Raw genomic sequence first — 18,378 nt, forward strand, 5'->3', positions numbered from 1 at the left:
ACCAGTGGCCCCCCAATACCACATATTGAAGTGGGGTGTTATTTAATAGTATAATTTTCTAAGAGTGTATTTTAGTCCTGCAAAAATTTGGCCTCTTGCTGTGTAAACTGTGCTACACACAGTAACAACAGTTACTGGCCAATTATTTCTAGAACTGGTGTAATAAACCTGCCCCCCCCCCAATACCACATATTGAAGTGGGGTGTTATTTAACAGTATAATTTTCTAAGAGTGTATTTATGTCCTGCAAAAATTTGGCCTCTCTTGCTGTGTTAACTGTGCTACACACAGTGACAACAGTTACTGGCCAATTATTTGTAGAACTTTTGTAATAAACCTGTGGCCCCCCAATACCATAGATTGAAGTGGGGTGTTATCTGAGTATACTTTTACAAGTGTATTTATTGTTCTGCAACAATATTGCCTCTTTTGCTGAGTTAACTCTGGTACACACAGTGCCAAACCCACTGGCCAATTTTTTGAACAACTGGTGTGATAGACCAGTGGCCCCCCAATACCACATATTGAAGTGGGGTGTTATTTAACAGTATAATTTTCTAAGAGTGTATTTATGTCCTGCAAAAATTTGGCCTCTCTTGCTGTGTTAACTGTGCTACACACAGTGACAACAGTCACTGGCCAATTATTTGTAGAACTGTTGTAATAAACCTGTGGCCCCCCAATACCACATATTGAAGTGGGGTGTTATCTGAGTAAACTTTTACAAGTGTATTTGTGTCCTGCAACAATATTGCCTCTTTTGCTGTGTTAAGTCTGGTACACACAGTGCCAAACTCACTGGCCAATTTTTTGTACTGGTGTGATAGACCAGTGCCCCCCCAATACCACATATTGAAGTGGGGTGTTATTTAACAGTATAATTTTCTAAGAGTGTATTTTAGTCCTGCAAAAATTTAGCCTCTTGCTGTGTAAGCTGTGCTACACACCGTGACAACAGTTACTGGCCAATTATTTGTAGAACTGGTGTAATAAACCTTTGCCCCCCCCCCAATACCACATATTAAAGTGGGGTGTTATTTAACAGTATAATTTTCTAAGAGTGTATTTTAGTCCTGCAAAAATTTGGCCTCTTGCAGTGTAAACTGTTCTACACACAGTGACAACAGTTACTGGGCAATTATTTGTAGAACTAAACCTGTGGCCCCCCAATACCACAGATTGAAGCGGGGTGTTATCTGAGTATACTTTTACAAGTGTATTTGTGTCCTGCAACAATATTGCCTCTTTTGCTGAGTTAAGTCTGGTACACACAGTGCCAAACTCACTGGCCAATTTTTTTAACAACTGGTGTGATAGACCAGTGGCCCCCCAATACCACATATTAAAGTGGGGTGTTATCTGAGTAAACTTTTACAAGTGTATTTGTGTCCTGCAACAATATTGCCTCTTTTGCTGTGTTAAGTCTGGTAAACACAGTGCCAAACTCACTGGCCAATTTTTTTTAAAACTGGTGTGATAGACCAGTGGCCCCCAATACCACATATTAAAGTGGGGTGTTATTTAACAGTATAATTTTCTAAGATTGTATTTTAGTCCTGCAAAACATTGGCCTCTTTTGCTGTGTTAACTGTGCTACACACAGTGACAACAGTTACTGGCCAATTATTTGTAGAACTGGCGGACTGATGGACTGGCAGATAGGGAGGTGAGGCAGGCAGAACTTGCATTGCACAAGAGGTACAAAGCAGACTGCAAATGTATCAGGAGCGAGCCATCAACCATGTAGTCACATCTGGCGCTCCCAGGGCGCCGGCACATGGCTCCGTAGTGTGGGCTTTTTTTAATGTGTCCGTTGCTGACAACAGTGTTGCCATCTGCAGCCTTTGCAGTCAACGTATAAGTTGCGGTAACCCCAACACTCACCTAGGGGCAAACCGCCTTAAGAAGGCACCTGAAATCCCATCACCGAGCTCAGTGGGAGTAACACCGTCAGAACCCACAAAGCCACACTCTAGGCTCTCACCCTCCAGCCTCTTCTCCTTTTCCTGTCTCCTCACAGTTGTCCTCCACTCCACCTTCCATGATGCCGTTGCCACATTGTTCTGGAAAAAGGCAGGCTTCTGTGGGTCAAATGTTGGAGCGTAAAAAAGGTGTCCGACAGGTGTCCGACTACATCGGGTTAACAGCCGATGTGGGCGCTCTGAGGAGCGATGAAACCCTTGGACGACTAGGTGGGCAAGCTTGACCTCTGGCTAGAGCTTGCACAATTTGCAATGGAACTGTTGGCATGCTCCCCGTCCAGTGTCCTGTCCGAAAGGACGTTCAGCGCAGCCTAGGGGATCGTGACCGATAAGTGCACTTGCCTAGCTCATGACAGTGTAGACTACCTCACATTTATAAAAATGAATGAGGCATGGATCTCTGAGAAATTCAACACATGTGACCAGTAGACCATGTTTCATTGAAATTCCTCATGACAGGCCACAAATATCCAACAGACCGCCATCCACCCACAGCGGCATAAAAGGCATTTCATGTCCATTGGATGGCTAATGTTTGGGGTCTATACAGGCAGACACTTCTGTATACTGTGAATGCCTAATGTACCTCTAGCCATCAAATACACTACGTTCTTTGCTGTCAGTTAAACCCATGTGAGCTAATTTTTGGAGTCTATACAGGCTGACACTTGCTTCTGTATACTGTGTGAATGCCTAATGTACCTCTAGCCATCAAATACTACGTTCTTTGCTGTCAGTTAAACCCATGTGAGCTAATTTTTGGAGTCTATACAGGCTGACACTTGCTTCTGTATACTGTGTGAATGCCTAATGTACCTCTAGCCATCAAATACTAAGTTTTTTGCTGTCAGGTAAACCCATGTGAGCTAATTTTTGGGGCCTATACAGGCCGACACTTACTTATGTATCCTGTGAATGCCTAATGTACCTCTAGCCATCAAATACACTACGTTCTTTGCTGTCAGTTAAACCCATGTGAGCTAATTTTTGGAGCCTATACAGGCCGACACTTCTGTATACTCTGTGAATGCCTAATGTACCTCTAGCCATCAAATACTACGTTCTTTGCTGTCAGTTAAACCCATGTGAGCTAATTTTTGGGGCCTATACAGGCCGACACTTCCTTCTGTATCCTGTGAATGCCTAATGTACCTCTAGCCATCAAATACTCTATGTTCTTTGCTGTCAGTTAAACCCATGTGGGCTAATATTTGGGGCCTATACAGGCCAAAACTTACTTCTGTATACTGTGAATGCCTAATGTACCTCTAGCCATCAAATACACTACGTTCTTTGCTGTCAGTTAAACCCATGTGAGCTAATTTTTGGGACCTATACAGGCCGACACTTACTTCTGTATACTGTGAATGCCTAATGTACCTCCAGCCATCAAGTACTACATTCTTTGCCGTCAGCAAACCCATGTGAGCTAATTTAGGGGGCCTATACAGGCTGACACTTACTTATATATCCTGTGTGAATGCCTAATGTACCTCTAGCCATCAAATACACTACGTTCTTAGCTGTCAGTTAAAACCCCTGTGGGCTAATTTTTGGGGCCTTTTATGGCCGACACTTACTTCTGTATCATGTAAATGCCTAATGTACCTTCAGCCACAGAATACTACGTTATTAGCTGTCAGGTAAACCCATGTGGGCTAATTTTTGGGGCCTTTTATGGCTGACACTTACTTCTGTATCATGTGAATGCCGAATGTACCTTCAGCCACAGAATACTACGTTCTTAGCTGTCAGGTAAACGCATGTGGGCTCATTTTTGGGGCCTGGAATGGCCTACACTTACTTCTTTATCCTGTGAATGCCTAATTTTTCAGACTGGTTCTGCCAAATTGTGGAATGGATGCGGACCCATTTTACAGATGTGTGAATGGACCCTATATGTATTAGACATGTATTTTCCGGCTGCTGTCAGTTTTGGCTGATTTATGAAAAAAAAAATAATAATTTTTTGCTGTAAAAAAAAATAAAAATTTAGGGCAACTTTTCCAATTGCAATACTTCTGTTATGACATTGTCCATGTGCTGGGACTATTTGTGCACAGCTAGCACGTATTTTTTGGCTGCAAATATGACCTAAAGGTTTTTAAAGTTCGCCTCCCATTAAAGTCAATAGGGCCCGCCTCGAACTTGCGGTTCGCTGACTTTTGAGAAAATTTGCGGCTTACGTTCGCGAACTGCCCTGGCCGATGTTCGTCCATCTCTATTTACAATGACTTAAGTAATTTGTCTATTACACATCTATTGGTAATTACTTTTTATGAGGGATAAATCCTAGCTCACAATAGCATATAGGTCCTTTTGCTGCTTCAATGTCTGCAGATGGATGTGTGGACGGCCACTGAGAGTGTATTCATGCTAGCCAGTGCTTCCAGGCATTTATTATGACCACAAACCTGACGCTCATATCCTCACTCAAATGTGCCCAGTAGGTGTTATTGTAGGAATCATCGCAAATTTGGGCAGAGGAGGCTCAGGATCGGTGGGGCTTGTGCAGTAAGGAAGTCATTGGAATTTTCTTTCCACTCCTCTAATTCCCACTATGGTTCTTTAAAGCTTTAAGCAAATGTTGTTCTAACAGTGAGCCATCGATCCAGTGTTCAAAAAGCAGATTTAGGCAGGAAATAGAATGAAGAATCAAAATCCAAGACTTCATATGGAGTTATCGAGAACAATCACTCAAACCATATGATAAAGCAGCTGTCGCTTTCTCTAGATCTAGCTGATGTGTACATACGCTTTTCGGTACACCCATGCTTCTGAGAGTTTTTACTTCGGGTCCATTCAACATCCTTTGGCCTTTCCACATACTCAAGACATTTTTCCAGAACATTGCTTCCAGTAGTGGCCATCTTGTGGAAGCAAGGGAAGCATGTTCCATAGTTGGACTACAGCCTGCGGTTGGCTCAAAATCCTCTAGGTCCAGGCAAATAGTGATGGGCCGAAACACCCCCCTGTTCAGTTCGCACAAGAACATGTCAAACAGGGAAAAAGTTCTAGCGAACATGCGAACACTATTAAAATCTATGGGACATGAACATGAAAAATAAAAAGTCCTAATTTTAAAGGATTATATGCAAGTTATTGCCATAAAAATTGTATGGGGACCCGGGTACTGCCCTGGGGAACATGCATCAATGCAAAAAAAAAGAAATGTTTAAAACGATAGTTTTTTTTACAGGAGCAGTGATTTTCATGATGCTTAAAGTGAAAATAAAAATGAAAAAATCCTTTAAATATCGTGCCTGGGGGGGGGGGGGTCCCCTTGATGTGCATGTAAAGTGGCGTATCTGTACAATGTATGGAGCCTGCTGCATACTGACTAAAGTAAAAAGTTGAATATAAACTTGCTTGCGGCTGTAATGTATTGCTGACACAGATACAATACAGATGCAATACAGATAAAAAAAATGAAAAAGAAAACGTAGGCCCCACCCAGTCCATACCACTTGTGCCTGGTATGGACTTTAAGGGGAACCCCATGTCAGAATTAAAAAAAAAAAGGCATGGGGTCCCCCTTAAAATCTATAACAGACCATGCAGCCCCCTAGTGAGTGCCCCCCTCCCCCCGAACCATACCAGGCCACATGCCCTCAACATGGGGGGTGTGTGCTTTGGGCAGGGGGGCTCTGCCCCCAGATCCTGCCCCCCCTATGTGAATGGGAATGGGGTACATCGTACCCCTACCGATTCACCGAAAAAGTGTAAAAAATAAAAATCACAGAACACAGTTTTTGACAAGCCTTTTATTAAAAAGAAAAAAAAAATTGTCCCTCAATGTAAATCCATCGTCAATCACGATGAAAAAAATTCCAAAACGCTTCACCTCTTCAGACGCTACCCATCGTATGCCCAATCCTCAGGTTTGACAGTTCTTTTATAGGCAAGGGGTGGGGCCACATGGTTACGTCACCTTCGAACTTCCCGCCGAGGGCCCCATTTGTTCAAGTGTTCTGCGAACATACGATCAGCTGATGTTCGAGTCAAACTTACGTTCGACTCAAACACAGAGCCCATCCTTATGGGCAAACTCTGATTCAGACTTAGATCAAATTTGGATAGATCATCAGCTAGGAAAGTCCAACTCATCTCATTATAATAATAACATTTTGGACACTCAGGAGAATACTGTAGAGTTGCTCTCACAGAAGGTGACAGTATTAGGTTCTCACTTGGGGAAAGTCCTAGCTCTATCCCATCTGTTCATATCTCATAGTCTCTAATGATCAAGAAGTAGTCTGTAGTAATCCATGCAGTCGGTTGGACTCACTGGAAGATTGGGAACATTATAATCTGACCTTCTAAGGTAATGGAAGATTCGCTTCCTACTCCAGAGAATATGACCCCACATATGAGACAAGTCCCGTTGGTGGTGGCTAAAGATAGTATATCTTTTCAGCTTTCATCAGCTTCCTGGCATACCAATCATCACAATCTATTTACTTTCTTGGTATTCACCTCAGTGAACTCCTAGCTCAAGGTCAATGACATATGCCAGTGGAGGATGAAGTGGCTAACATCGGGGATGCAGTGAAGTTGTTTGGGCAACACAGCCTAGGAGGCCTCAGTTATGCTCCAAGCAGACAGTAATGGTAATCTCCTATCCTCATGGCAAGAAGGAATACAATATTATTAAACTTTTGTCAAAAGGTATCTCCCATTCAGGTTTGCCAACAGTAGAACCTGTCTCATATCATCATTCTTTGTGTTCTGGCTTCCCGGAACTTCCGGTCAGATACTGTAAGATACAAAGTCTTGGATGTCAAGAGTGTGTCCCTAGACCAACAAGCAGTTCAGTGAATCTCAACGTGTGAGTACCCTCTGTGGTCATGAATGGAAGTTATTCCTGCAAGAATGAGTTTCCCAGAAGTTGAAGCAGTGGATCTACTAACATCCAGTTGGGTCGGCAGGTTAGCCCATATAGCCACCAAATCCATTGGTCTCCAAGCTCCTCATCAGGATTCATAGTCGTCCAGTTGTGATGAGCGCAAAAATTTCCTGGCGGGCTTGCAGGCCGCAATGTCCTCAAGTACAGTCTTTGGCCCAAAAACCTCCTTTTCTTCTTCCTCAGGTTTCAGACCTTACACGGTGGGGCCAAGTGTATCCAAATTCAGCCAAGTTTGATCTAGCAGCTGGGAGACCAAGTATGGAAGGCTCATCTAGGGGTCTCACCTTTCAGTATTTGAAACCCTGTAGAAGCCAGGGCACCTGCTACAAACTTCAGGTATACTAGAACATGGGAAACCTCGCAGAATTTAAGGATGGAATCCTCTGCTCCCGACCGTAAAGACTAAGATGTCTGCAAGTAAACCGAGATAAGGGATTAAGTGGTAGTCAAGTCTTGGCCAGGTCCTCACTTCCTGATATCCAAGGACCGCCGCATATCTTGGTAAATTAATTTCGAATGGCCTGTACAGATCATTCTTTCCCCTTAGAATTTGCAATGCAACTAGTGTTGGGAAGGTTGTCCCACTCCTCCATTCTTCTGAGCAAGACTTCCTCAATCATTTCCGTGACACTAAAGCAGTATTTCCTAAGGCTATCACGTCTAGGAGAAGGATTTCAGATATCCAAGCATCAAGTGGTAAACTACCTTATTGCTACCATTATCAAATAAAATAGCTCTAGTTTCTTCTTCTCCAGCACCATACAACGGTCTCCATTCTTGCATCTGGAACAGGACATTGCCCTTCCAGCATGTCCAAACTGAAATGTCTAAGTCACCACATAGGGCAAAGATGAATCCATCAATCTAGTGCAGAGCCCACTTTATCAGACTGGCATGCTCATGGGCAGAATTCATAGGTCCAAATTATTTTTACAGGATACCAACTAGGTTTATATACTAAAAAACATTTTTAGCCTATAACAAAGTTAATCAAGCAACATTGGAAACAGGGGAGTTAACTTCAATTCTAAAGGAGTCTAAGTATATGTTGATTAAAACACTTCAACATGGCCCTCCCTTATGGGTTTTGTTGGCATGCTACATCCCATACGTGTATGCTGTCATGCTTGTGTCAGGAAAACAGACAATTTTATACTTGCCTGACGGTAATTTTCCTTTCCTGATGCATAAGCATGACAGCATACAGGTCCCTCCCTTGGGGGTATCGCATTTGAATATAGTTACCAGAATGCCACCTTAGGGGAGGCGACTCATTTATAGAGTATAACCAGTCCTGATTGGGCGAGGGGCGGAGCCTATACCCCATACGTATATTATGTCATGCTTATGCATCAGGAAAGGAAAATGACCGTCAGGTAAGTATAACATTTTCGGTTTTCTAGTAGTAGCAGTAGTTATTTTTAGCAGAATTAAAATTCTTTTGTTTAATTTGCACAAGATGATTGTATTTCAGTTTGGTAATGTGTGTTTTTTGCATGAAAAGGAGTGAGTTTTTTGTTATCCAAAGTTTGAATAAAGCGAACAATCATATGTCATATATAAATATGAGGCAATTTAATTTCAATTAAATAAAGTACATATATTCATTTTATGAAAAGTTGTGTTTATGTGCATATTTCTGGGGAGAGGGTCCATAACTTTCATGACATTCTTAAAGTGATCCCTGGATTAAAAAAGTTTAAGGTGGAAGGGTTTGAAACATGATGTTTACCTGTCAACTTTTAGCAATGTATCTGTAGGTTTATTTCTTCAGTGCCTTTCCTTTGCATTTTTGAATTCTACTTTCAGCATTTCCTATTCTAATGCTTCTGAATTGCATTTTTTCACAAAAGAAATCTATGCGAATGCACAAAAAAAAAAAAAAAAAACATAATCAGGTGGGAAGCATCATAAATGGATCTCATGTGCAACCCATTTCCGTAATAAACAATATGTATGCAAACCTCAAGTTCATACAGTAAGCAAGTCAGGAATTGCTTAACACAATAAAGATTCACAATATGAAGGCTCAAAATAGTTAAAAATAGTAAATAATGCCATAACATTAGCATATATCTGAGCAGGATACTGAGGTTGCAGTCAAAAGGTAGAGCAAACAAAGGTCATGCCAGCACCATATCATATCTTTGAAATTTAGGGGAACCTTGACATGGGTATAATCAACTTTAGAAAGCGTATCGCTTGTATTGCATCTCACATACGTTTTATATTAAGTAATGAATACAATTTTTTTCATCATCTCCTTATAGGAATCACATATTACTACAGAAGAGTTTACAAAAAAGGTATGCTTATATGGTTAATCCTGATGTTTACAGGTATAGAAATCGCAATGCCATAAAGTGCACTGGAAGCTCCCTCCCGGCCCTTTAAGAGGTTTCTGATGCTGGAAGAGAGGGCAGGGTTTCTGACCATGTGACTGCCATGATTTTCACGGCAGTCACATGATCAGAAAGCTCCTGATCGCAAATAGAGATCAGGAGCTTTTCACTAGCCACTGGTAACTGTGTCGGGAGCGCGCAGGGCGTGTGCTCTCGGCACAGGTCTATTTACATTCAGGTACACATATATCCCGCCACTCGGCGTTAAGGCCTACACGCCGAGAGACTGCACATATGTGTTCGGCAGGTGTGGAATGCTAGTCCAATCCCTAAAATCTCATAAAACCTTAAAACATGTTCCAAAATAATTTTCAATATTTTTAAATCTTAAGATTTTGGGTTTGTGGACCCAGTAATCTGTGAGGTTTTTGTAAGAACAGTCTGCTGATGCCTTTATGGGCTAATCCTACTCTCCCCCTTTTGTGGGCCCTGCCTGATCCACAAATTTGGCATTGAAACACATTATGTTCGAGAGCAGGTGGACTAGTTTTACTGAGCTTAACATTGAATGTAATCTCCCAAATTGTTTAAATATCTGCAATTTACATGCAGTGCAATCACAGTTTCCTGCCCAAATCCCCCCTGAAATCCACCTGTCTGCACATTTTACTCACCTCATGAGTGATGCGGAATCTCTTGTCTTGTTTATCTCAGACTCTCTTCCGCACATTTGGTCTAACTGACCTGGCTTTATTAGAAGTGACAGGCTGATCTGCTGGATTTGTCAGAAGATGGCTGGAACGATTGTATGCACCATTAGTGTCAGCAGTACTGTGTCAAAAATGTGTGTTCCTATATAAAATCCAATAGTGCAAAAACCTCATAAAAATAATCACATGTCATAAACAAAGTGCTAACATGCTCTAGTGAAAATATCAGTACCAACTATCATTCATTTTACCTTATACATTATTACATTCCATCAACAATTAAAAGTGCACATGCTGTTGTGCAAATATTAAGACAGTAGCAAAGTCGCCCAAAAATTGGCATAGTCTCTGTGTGTATATCAACGTTTCAAAAGGAAGATCTGTCTCTTCAAAGTGCTTGTTATCTTCTTATCCGGCTTCCGCCACACCTTAGTGAAAAAAAAACCCGCCACCACTTAGGTCCAAAAATTACTCACTAAATGTGATTGCTGGTAAAGTTATAAACCAGCAAACAGCCCATTCCCTTTAAAGAGCAATCCTCTGCAGAAACCTCATGTGTAATCATCTTTGTGTGCCGTAGATCCTCAAATGGCCATTATCACAATATAAGAGAGAAAACTCTACATAGCATAAAACCTTTTTTAAAAAGACTTCCAATTTATATACAAAATGTTACACTCATAAAGGTGTCTGCATTGACACAAGTAAGCAGGCATAAAATTAGCACCAGGATTGCTCGGACATTACCAGAGCCCCAAGCAAAGATGCAGCATACCATGGCGACACCGCATCCAATCCCTGCGGAAATTACTAATATTCTTACATAGTAACACACGGGACTTTGTTATATTTTCACATTTATGTTGATTACTTTGAATGTTTATTTTTTTTGAAAAAGAAACTATGGTAGCTATTTTTTAGTAGAACAATAGCACGTTAGCACCTTACAAGGTGTAATTAGTGAAAGTGTATATTATTTGCACAACAACACGTGCACGGTTTATGGAATGTGATAATGTATAAGGTAAAAGGTAAAATTAATGATTGTTAGTACTGATATTTTCCTTAGAGCATGTTAGCACTTTGTTTGTGACATGTGATGAATTTCTTTTTTGTTATGAGTTTTGTGCAAGATTAGATTTTAAATAGGAACACTAATTTTTTGACACAGCACTGCTACCCCATAGAGTTCATCTCAATAGAACAACTCCAGTATACTAATATCATTTAGCACGTCGGTGCGGTTCCACCTCCTGGTTTGCACCATTACACTACTAATATGGTTTCTGCCAAATACAGATTTATACAATAAAAAATCCTCCATGGAGCATACTATACCCCTCATCACCTAGCCGCTATCTACCCTACAGTGTTTCCATGTTCCATGTCTGCCAATGGGGGACATAATGTCTTCCCCTTTATTGGCTGATGCATGGTCGTAAATACTTTGCCAAAATTGGCATTATGCCTAACCGATATAATAGCTGCCACACTCACATGTCATTAGATAGACAATGCCCATCGTTTGACAGTGTAAAAAATGTTTGGCCTGATGGACTTCACCGTTCAGTAGTGTGTGTGTGTCTCTCCCCAGGCCACAAGAATTGGCAGTAAGAACAACTGCCACATTTATGTGTGCCTGGGTATTTACATTTGTAGTGTCTACCAGTTTTGGTGTAGTCACTGTGTACTAATTGGTCTCGTATAGAATTGTTCTTGCGATAAACAATTTCAGCTTGATCCTTGATGCAGTCCACTACTTAAGGATCTGCTTTCAATAAAGGCCCGTACACACGTACCGATGGTCGGCTTACAAATGTTCCTCTTTTCTCCCCGGGATGTCGGTGTCTGCTGAAAAGTGCAAAGACAGCACAAGGACAGCACAAGAATTTTGTCCGCCGACTGCAGAAGTGATGTCATGTAATGGTTAACTTTCCCTGTGTTTTCTATTTTCTGAGCATGCCCAGTCTTGCAAATCTGCGGTCTGTCGGCCGAATTGTGTACTGACAGGCGAACAATCGTCCGTTCTGGTGTCGGCATACAAATATTTTCATGTTTGCAAGAAAGACTTTTGTCCGCGGATTGTGCGCAGACATCTGTCGGAGGCACCATACTAACACGCGTACAATCGGCAGATCCTTCGTCCACCGACGTTTGTATGCCGACGATCGGTACGTGTGTACGGGCCTTAAGTACCAATATTTGTTTATGATGTAACTTATCTGACTGTGTTGTCTAGAGTATCTCAACATTAGTTTGGTCATTTGAGTTTATGAGAGTCCTGGTTGTGTTTAGATTGTTGGACGATCAGGTCTTCCCTCTGGTGTCCAATCGCTCTCTGGTACGCTTTTTAAGTGGGTGTTTTTGTTTTTTTTTTAGAATAACCTAACCAACAACCTCTCAATTCATTAGTCTGTTTTTGGAAATTATCCTACGAAGAAAAAAATGTATTTGATGTGTAAATATTGCCAATACAGGATAGACCTGACAAGACTTGTCGGATGCCCACTGTTTGTTCTCAGTATAGTGTTTCCCGACGTGGGTTTCCAATAAGGAGTCCTACCCAGGGTCAAATCTGGCTTCATGAATATCTCAATATCCAGAAAGGAAACACGTTGCTAATTGCATGTATATATATATACACACACACACGTACTGTGTATATATATATATATATATATATATATATATATATATATATATATATATATATATATAATCACTGTATCAGCAAGTGCCAATTAATGCACTCATTATCTCTTAATTAAGTTGTCCAGCAATCACCAGTGATACAGACAGATTATAGCTGCAACTAGGTAGACTGCGCTGCTCTTAGGGGGACAGATAGTGCTCTGAGAAACCGCCCCTGAAAGTGTGCAGTGGTACCATTAAAGTCTGACATTTCTGTTGAGGAAATAAAGTTTCTTTATGCATATTTATGGATGTGATACTTTGGCCCATAATTTTAGATAATCGGTAATATCCTTAATGGTAACTTTCATTTCCAGTTTATTAAGTGGGCTTTTCCCTGATGTGCTGCAGGATCATGTGAATGCAGCCCTGACAAGCCCAGGCAAACTCTATCAATTCTATTAAACTAGAAAGATACACAATAACTCTCTGTTCTTTGCACATTTACACTTGTTATAGTATTGATTGCAAAGACAATGTCCATTATTTTGGATATATCGTCAAGCCTTCAGTGCAAAGTTGTGCTGTACACAATGATGCTACTTAATAATCTTTCTGGGTGTTTGTTATGTCTCAATACAGTATATAGTATGGTCTCATAGGCCCCAGAAATTTTTAGCGGAATTTGTATTTGATTAGAAGATAGTAATAAAAGAATAAAATTAAGAAAAAGTCTGTATAGCAGTGTACAATACTAGGAGGCCAACAACTATCACACTTTTGTGCATTTAATGCACCACACCTCAATGCTGCTTAACATACTAACTTTTGAAATATAAAAAGGACATCCTTGGCGATGATGGAATATATGTTGGGGCTTGCAACACCTATGAAAACTTTAGGTATTGAAAGGTCTGGGTATAAAGCCCCGTACACACGTACCGATCGTCGGCCGAACGATCGGCCGTCTTTTGTCCAGGGCTGTCCTGTCCGCTGAAAAGTGCAAAAGACTGCACACGAATTTTGTCGGCCAACAACAGCCGACTGCAGAAGTGATGTCATGTGATGGTTAACTTTCCGTGTCTTTTTTCTTCTCTGAGCATGCCCAGTCTTGCAAATCTGCTGATTGTCGGCCGAAATCTGTACTGACTGACGAACAATCGGCCGTTCTGTTGTCGGCCTACAAAAATTTTAATGCCTGCACGACAGATTCTGTTCGGCCGAAAATGCACTGTCGGCTGACGGAAGAATCATACTAACAAGCCTACAATCGGCCGATCGGTCGGCGGCCGAATATTTGCGGCCGACAATCGGTACGTGTGTACGGGGCTTAAAGGAACACTTAATGACATCACTTTTATTGTAATACTAGCTGTGATATTTCTTAATGTGAATCAGAGAAAGAATTCTTCTTTATCATGATGTGAGGAGGGGGAGACTTGAGACTGGAAGATGCCCTCCACAAATTATCATTAAAGCACCACATTATTTAAAGGAGCATGAGGCTCTAGCACTAATAATGCTGAACTTACGCATCGGCCACCAGTGATAATATTCTTTGCCAGCAAGCTTCTTCTCTTCTCTTTCTTCTCCTTATCATCATATAGGTTGATTCTCATTTCCAAACCTATACCACCTGTACCTCTTAAAAATGTTACTTGGTTAACAGCCAGCTGTGTTTCTATTTCATGGTTACTTGGTGGATGTATGAGCAGACAGACCATCATCGAGTTTTAAATCATTTTACATGTCTTGTATTAGCTAATCTAGCTGCATTTATGAGGTAAAAATCTACCCCTTTCATTATATTATACCCATATTATTTGCTCTCCTTTTAAAAATGTAGTTTATACAGTGAAAACTGCATTTATAAAACACATTTATACAAGTATGTTCCTCTGTGCCTCCATAACTTTGTTTTTACCAGCATTTTAACTATAATTATTTATTTGCATTTTATTTCAAAAGTATTTTAACTATGCTAGTACATGTTAGAGACGTAAAGTGGTTCTAAAGCCTTAAGGTTTTTTTTTACCTTAATGCATTACGGCAGTGGTCCTCAACTCCGGTCCTCGGGGCCCACTAACAGGCCAGGTTTTAAGTATTACCTTGGGGAGATGCAAACTAGAATACTGCAATCACTCAGCAGCAAATGAGATCACCTGTGATGTAATTTAGTTATCTTGCAAACCTGGCCTGTTAGTGGGCCCCGAGGACCAGGGTTGAGGACCACTGCATTACGGTAAAAAAAAAAAAATTGTCTGTGCTGCAGGATCCCCAGAGCCCCCATCCTAAGGCCTCATGCACACAGGACATTTTTTAACTCTCCTAGAAGCCAGCAGCATTTTTGCAAAAAAAATGCCTGATGCTTGTGAAAGTTTTTAGGAGCTTTTACAGGCATCAACCTCTTGGGCATCAACTTCATTTGCCAGACTAAATAATTAAAAGCCTCTAAAAGCCCCTGCCACTAAACGCTGCTAAAAGCCTATGTGTGCATGGACACATTGGCTAACATTGAGGGGCATTTAGAGGCAGGAAAAAAAATGGCAGACGTCTCAAGAAGCAGCTGTAAAAATATCCAGTATGCACTTAACGACCCGATCCTGATCCATCCATGTGCACAAGAGCAGGGGCTCTTGCCGCTGTCTCCCTCCTCACAGGACAAATTGATAGAAGTGGGAGCCATTGGCTCCTGCTGCTGTCAATCAAATGCTGTGAGGAGGGAGCAGGGTTTGAGGGCTGAGCCGCCCGACTTGTGTCAATGGACGCAGACAGGACTGCTCGAGAGTGAGCCCGCATCAGTGCCCCATACAAAGTGGCTTTCTATGGGGGCACTTGCCAAAGAGGAGGAGCCTGGAGCACAGAGCAGGTAAGCATAACACTTTTTTTTAATTTAAATAATAAAAACAAAGCTTTAATGTTTAATTTAGGCAGCAGCTCAATGTATGATTATAATTGAACATCATTCATTGGTGAATCTCCCAAATATTTTAATGCTGGATGTGTTGTATTTTACAGGATAGCTCTGGTGCAATGGGAAGGCCATTTTTCCTTTTCAGGGTATGCTTTGTATCTTTTAGACTTTAATGCATGTCTTGGTCTTTTGTGCTACAAGGGGATGAAGAGTATGGACATGGTCAAAAAAGTCTCTGTTCAGAACTATAATTAGGGTCCCGAAGATATAAAAGCTTGGGTTTGGTCCAAACCTGAAGGTTGGCTGTATTGCTAGGCCAGTGAGCTGCGGGCAGAAGATTAATTGCACCTTAGCTGCACATACATTTACTAAGGCGGAAGGATGCTGCTGACATCATAGACCTATTATGGCCAAATAAGGACAGCAACATCGTTCAAGTACAGCCATGTGGCTGAATTAGGACAATGTTTTCATGATCCTCTCCTCCACCCCTTTGTTACATGCAGCTGTGTGATGGGGAATTTCCAACGGTGATGCAATCATGTGACAGCTTCCTGTGGGTCCTGGCAAATGTGGGCTTGGACCCAGTTGAGGGCCCAGTCCATTGATCCAGTTCAATATACATTATTTTCCTTTTGTGTAAATTGTTTTCCATTTTTTATACCTGGTGATTCTGCCATTAACACATTTCCTGTTCTGGGGGGAGAGGGAGGCACCATTTACTCACTGTACTTTATTTGAAGAGGAGCAGTGGTGTCACTGAATTGAACAATGGGTACCCCCTTCTCGCCTTATCTCTATTACATATGTGTGTGTGTGTGTGGGGGGGGGGGGGGGGGTGTAGTTCAAAAACGATAGCTGAGAAAGCAATAACACTGCTTAAGATTTCAGTTCATTGCACAGAAAGTGACACAGTAAGGATACATGGTTTCTGGCCGGATCAAAGTATGTGAGAGAATGTAAGAAAATGTGCTTAGCTTGAAAATAGAAAACAAATAAGGTCACTGTAATTAACCACTTGCCGACTGCCCCACGTAGATTTACTGCGGCAGGGCGGCTCGGCTGCGCATAATCATGTACATGTATTAGACACAGCAGGAGCCAGACTGTGGGAGGAGTGGGCTGGATCGCCACTGGCCTCCAGCGATCTTCAGGGAAACTGATAGTAGAGCCGCCTTCCTATGTAAACAAAGCAGGCGGCTCTTCTGTCAGACAGGCACAGACTCCGATCTCTTTGTGCCTTTCACTCCCCCCCCCACAGTTGGTAAGCACATTTAGGCTTACATTTACCCCTTGAGCACTCCCAGTATTAACCCCTTCCTTGCCAGTGTCATTTATACAGTAACAGTGCATATTATTTAGCACTGATTACTGTATTAATGTCACTGGTCCCCAAAAAGTGTCAAAAATTTCAGTTAGGGGTCTAATCTGTCTGCCACAATGTCGCAGTCCGGCTAAAAATCGCTGATTGCCGCCATTACTAATAAAAAAAATAAATAAAAAATCCAGAAATCTATCCCACAGTTTGTAAACGCTATAACTTTTGCGCAAACCAATATAAAATACGCTTTTTGGGATTTTTTTAAACAAAAATATGTGGCAGAATGCAAATTGGCCTGAACTGATAAAAAATTCGATTTTTTTTTTTTAATTTTTATTGGGAATGTTTTATAGCAGAAAGTAAAAAAAAATATATATATATTTTTAAATTGTCGCTCTTTTTTTGTTTATAGCGCAAAACCTAAAAACCGCTGAGATGATCAAATACCACCAAAAGAAAGCTCTATTTGTGGGAAAAAAAGAAAATAAATTGTATTTGGGTTCAGCGTCGCACGACCGCACAATTGTTAGTTAAAGTAACGCAGTGCCGAATCGCAAAAAATGGCCTGGTCATTAAGGGGGTAAAACCTTCTGGAGCTAAAGTGGTTAAGGACTGGTAGGCTGCAATATATTCCATTTTGTTCTTGGGCATAGATATACTTTAAACATGCTGCCACAATAGACGCTAAAGAAAACCGGTCATGAAAAATGTATATATAGCTTGCCGATGCTGACCTGAACATGCTAACTGCCTGTCGTTTTTATAGTGTCATTAAACCGAAATCATTATAAACTGTCACTACACGCTATATTACATCGCATTTATACTCATTTTGCCACTAGAGCATTCATTTTCTGTAGACTGCAAAATAACCTGGTTAATCACTGTGCATCTTTCAGTAACCAATTACTGGATTTATCTATGATTTGTCAAACTATAGTACGGGAAAATCTAATTAGCTGCTATGGGGTAACTGCATCTTGCACATCATCATTGCTCTTGACACTGCCTGTCAATGTAAAACAAGCCATATCTAAAACGGGATAGTAAATCTAGGGTATTTCGTTGCTGATATGCACAGTGCTTTACCATTTTTAAATATGATATACCAATTACTAATTACATCCACTTTGTTTTATTCTAACAGCCTAGAAATGGAAGAAAAGTTTCCATAGATGAACATTAGCATATTTATAAAAGGTATACATAAGCATGATGGTGTTAATGTGTGTAATATTACTTTCTGCAGGGCAAGTTTCACCTTAATACCAGTTTGTGTTCATTGATCTTGTGTTGTCATTGTTATCTAACTAACATACTCAGACTTAACTTTGTATTAGAGATTTGTTGATTCCCCCTAACTTAAGAAACATTTCCAGGAATGATTTCAGATTTGGGTGCCCATTATTGTACAAAATAATACAGAATACATAGGGGTTGATTTACTAAAAAGGCTATTCACTTTGCAATGAAACTTTTACGTAGCTTAGTGAACGTAGTAAAAATTCATTTTGCAAAGAATACTCAATCACATGCAAAGAAAATTAAAAAAAAATAAATAAAAACTGTTTT

The 18,378-nt window shown here is 40.9% G+C and overlaps 1 protein-coding gene across 2 annotated transcripts in view; it reads left to right on the plus strand.

Moving 5' to 3' along the window:
* The window catches only part of NMS (neuromedin S), a 36,160-nt gene extending 18,156 nt beyond the window's left edge, over positions 1–18,004 (plus strand). The window contains exons 6-8 of one of the 2 annotated variants that reach the window (XM_082245068.1): positions 9,159–9,194; positions 15,590–15,631; positions 17,954–18,004. In XM_082245068.1, coding sequence (XP_082101194.1) covers positions 9,159–9,194; positions 15,590–15,631; positions 17,954–17,992 — 117 coding nt within the window. In that variant the 3' untranslated portion in view covers positions 17,993–18,004. The remainder of the gene's footprint in view (positions 1–9,158; positions 9,195–15,589; positions 15,632–17,953) is intronic. The other variant, XM_082245069.1, reaches the window with a different exon arrangement.
* The last annotated feature ends 374 nt before the right edge of the window (positions 18,005–18,378 follow it).

This window comes from Pelophylax lessonae (assembly GCF_965119305.1).
Source record: "Pelophylax lessonae genome assembly, chromosome: 2".
NCBI classification, from domain to species: domain Eukaryota; kingdom Metazoa; phylum Chordata; class Amphibia; order Anura; family Ranidae; genus Pelophylax; species Pelophylax lessonae.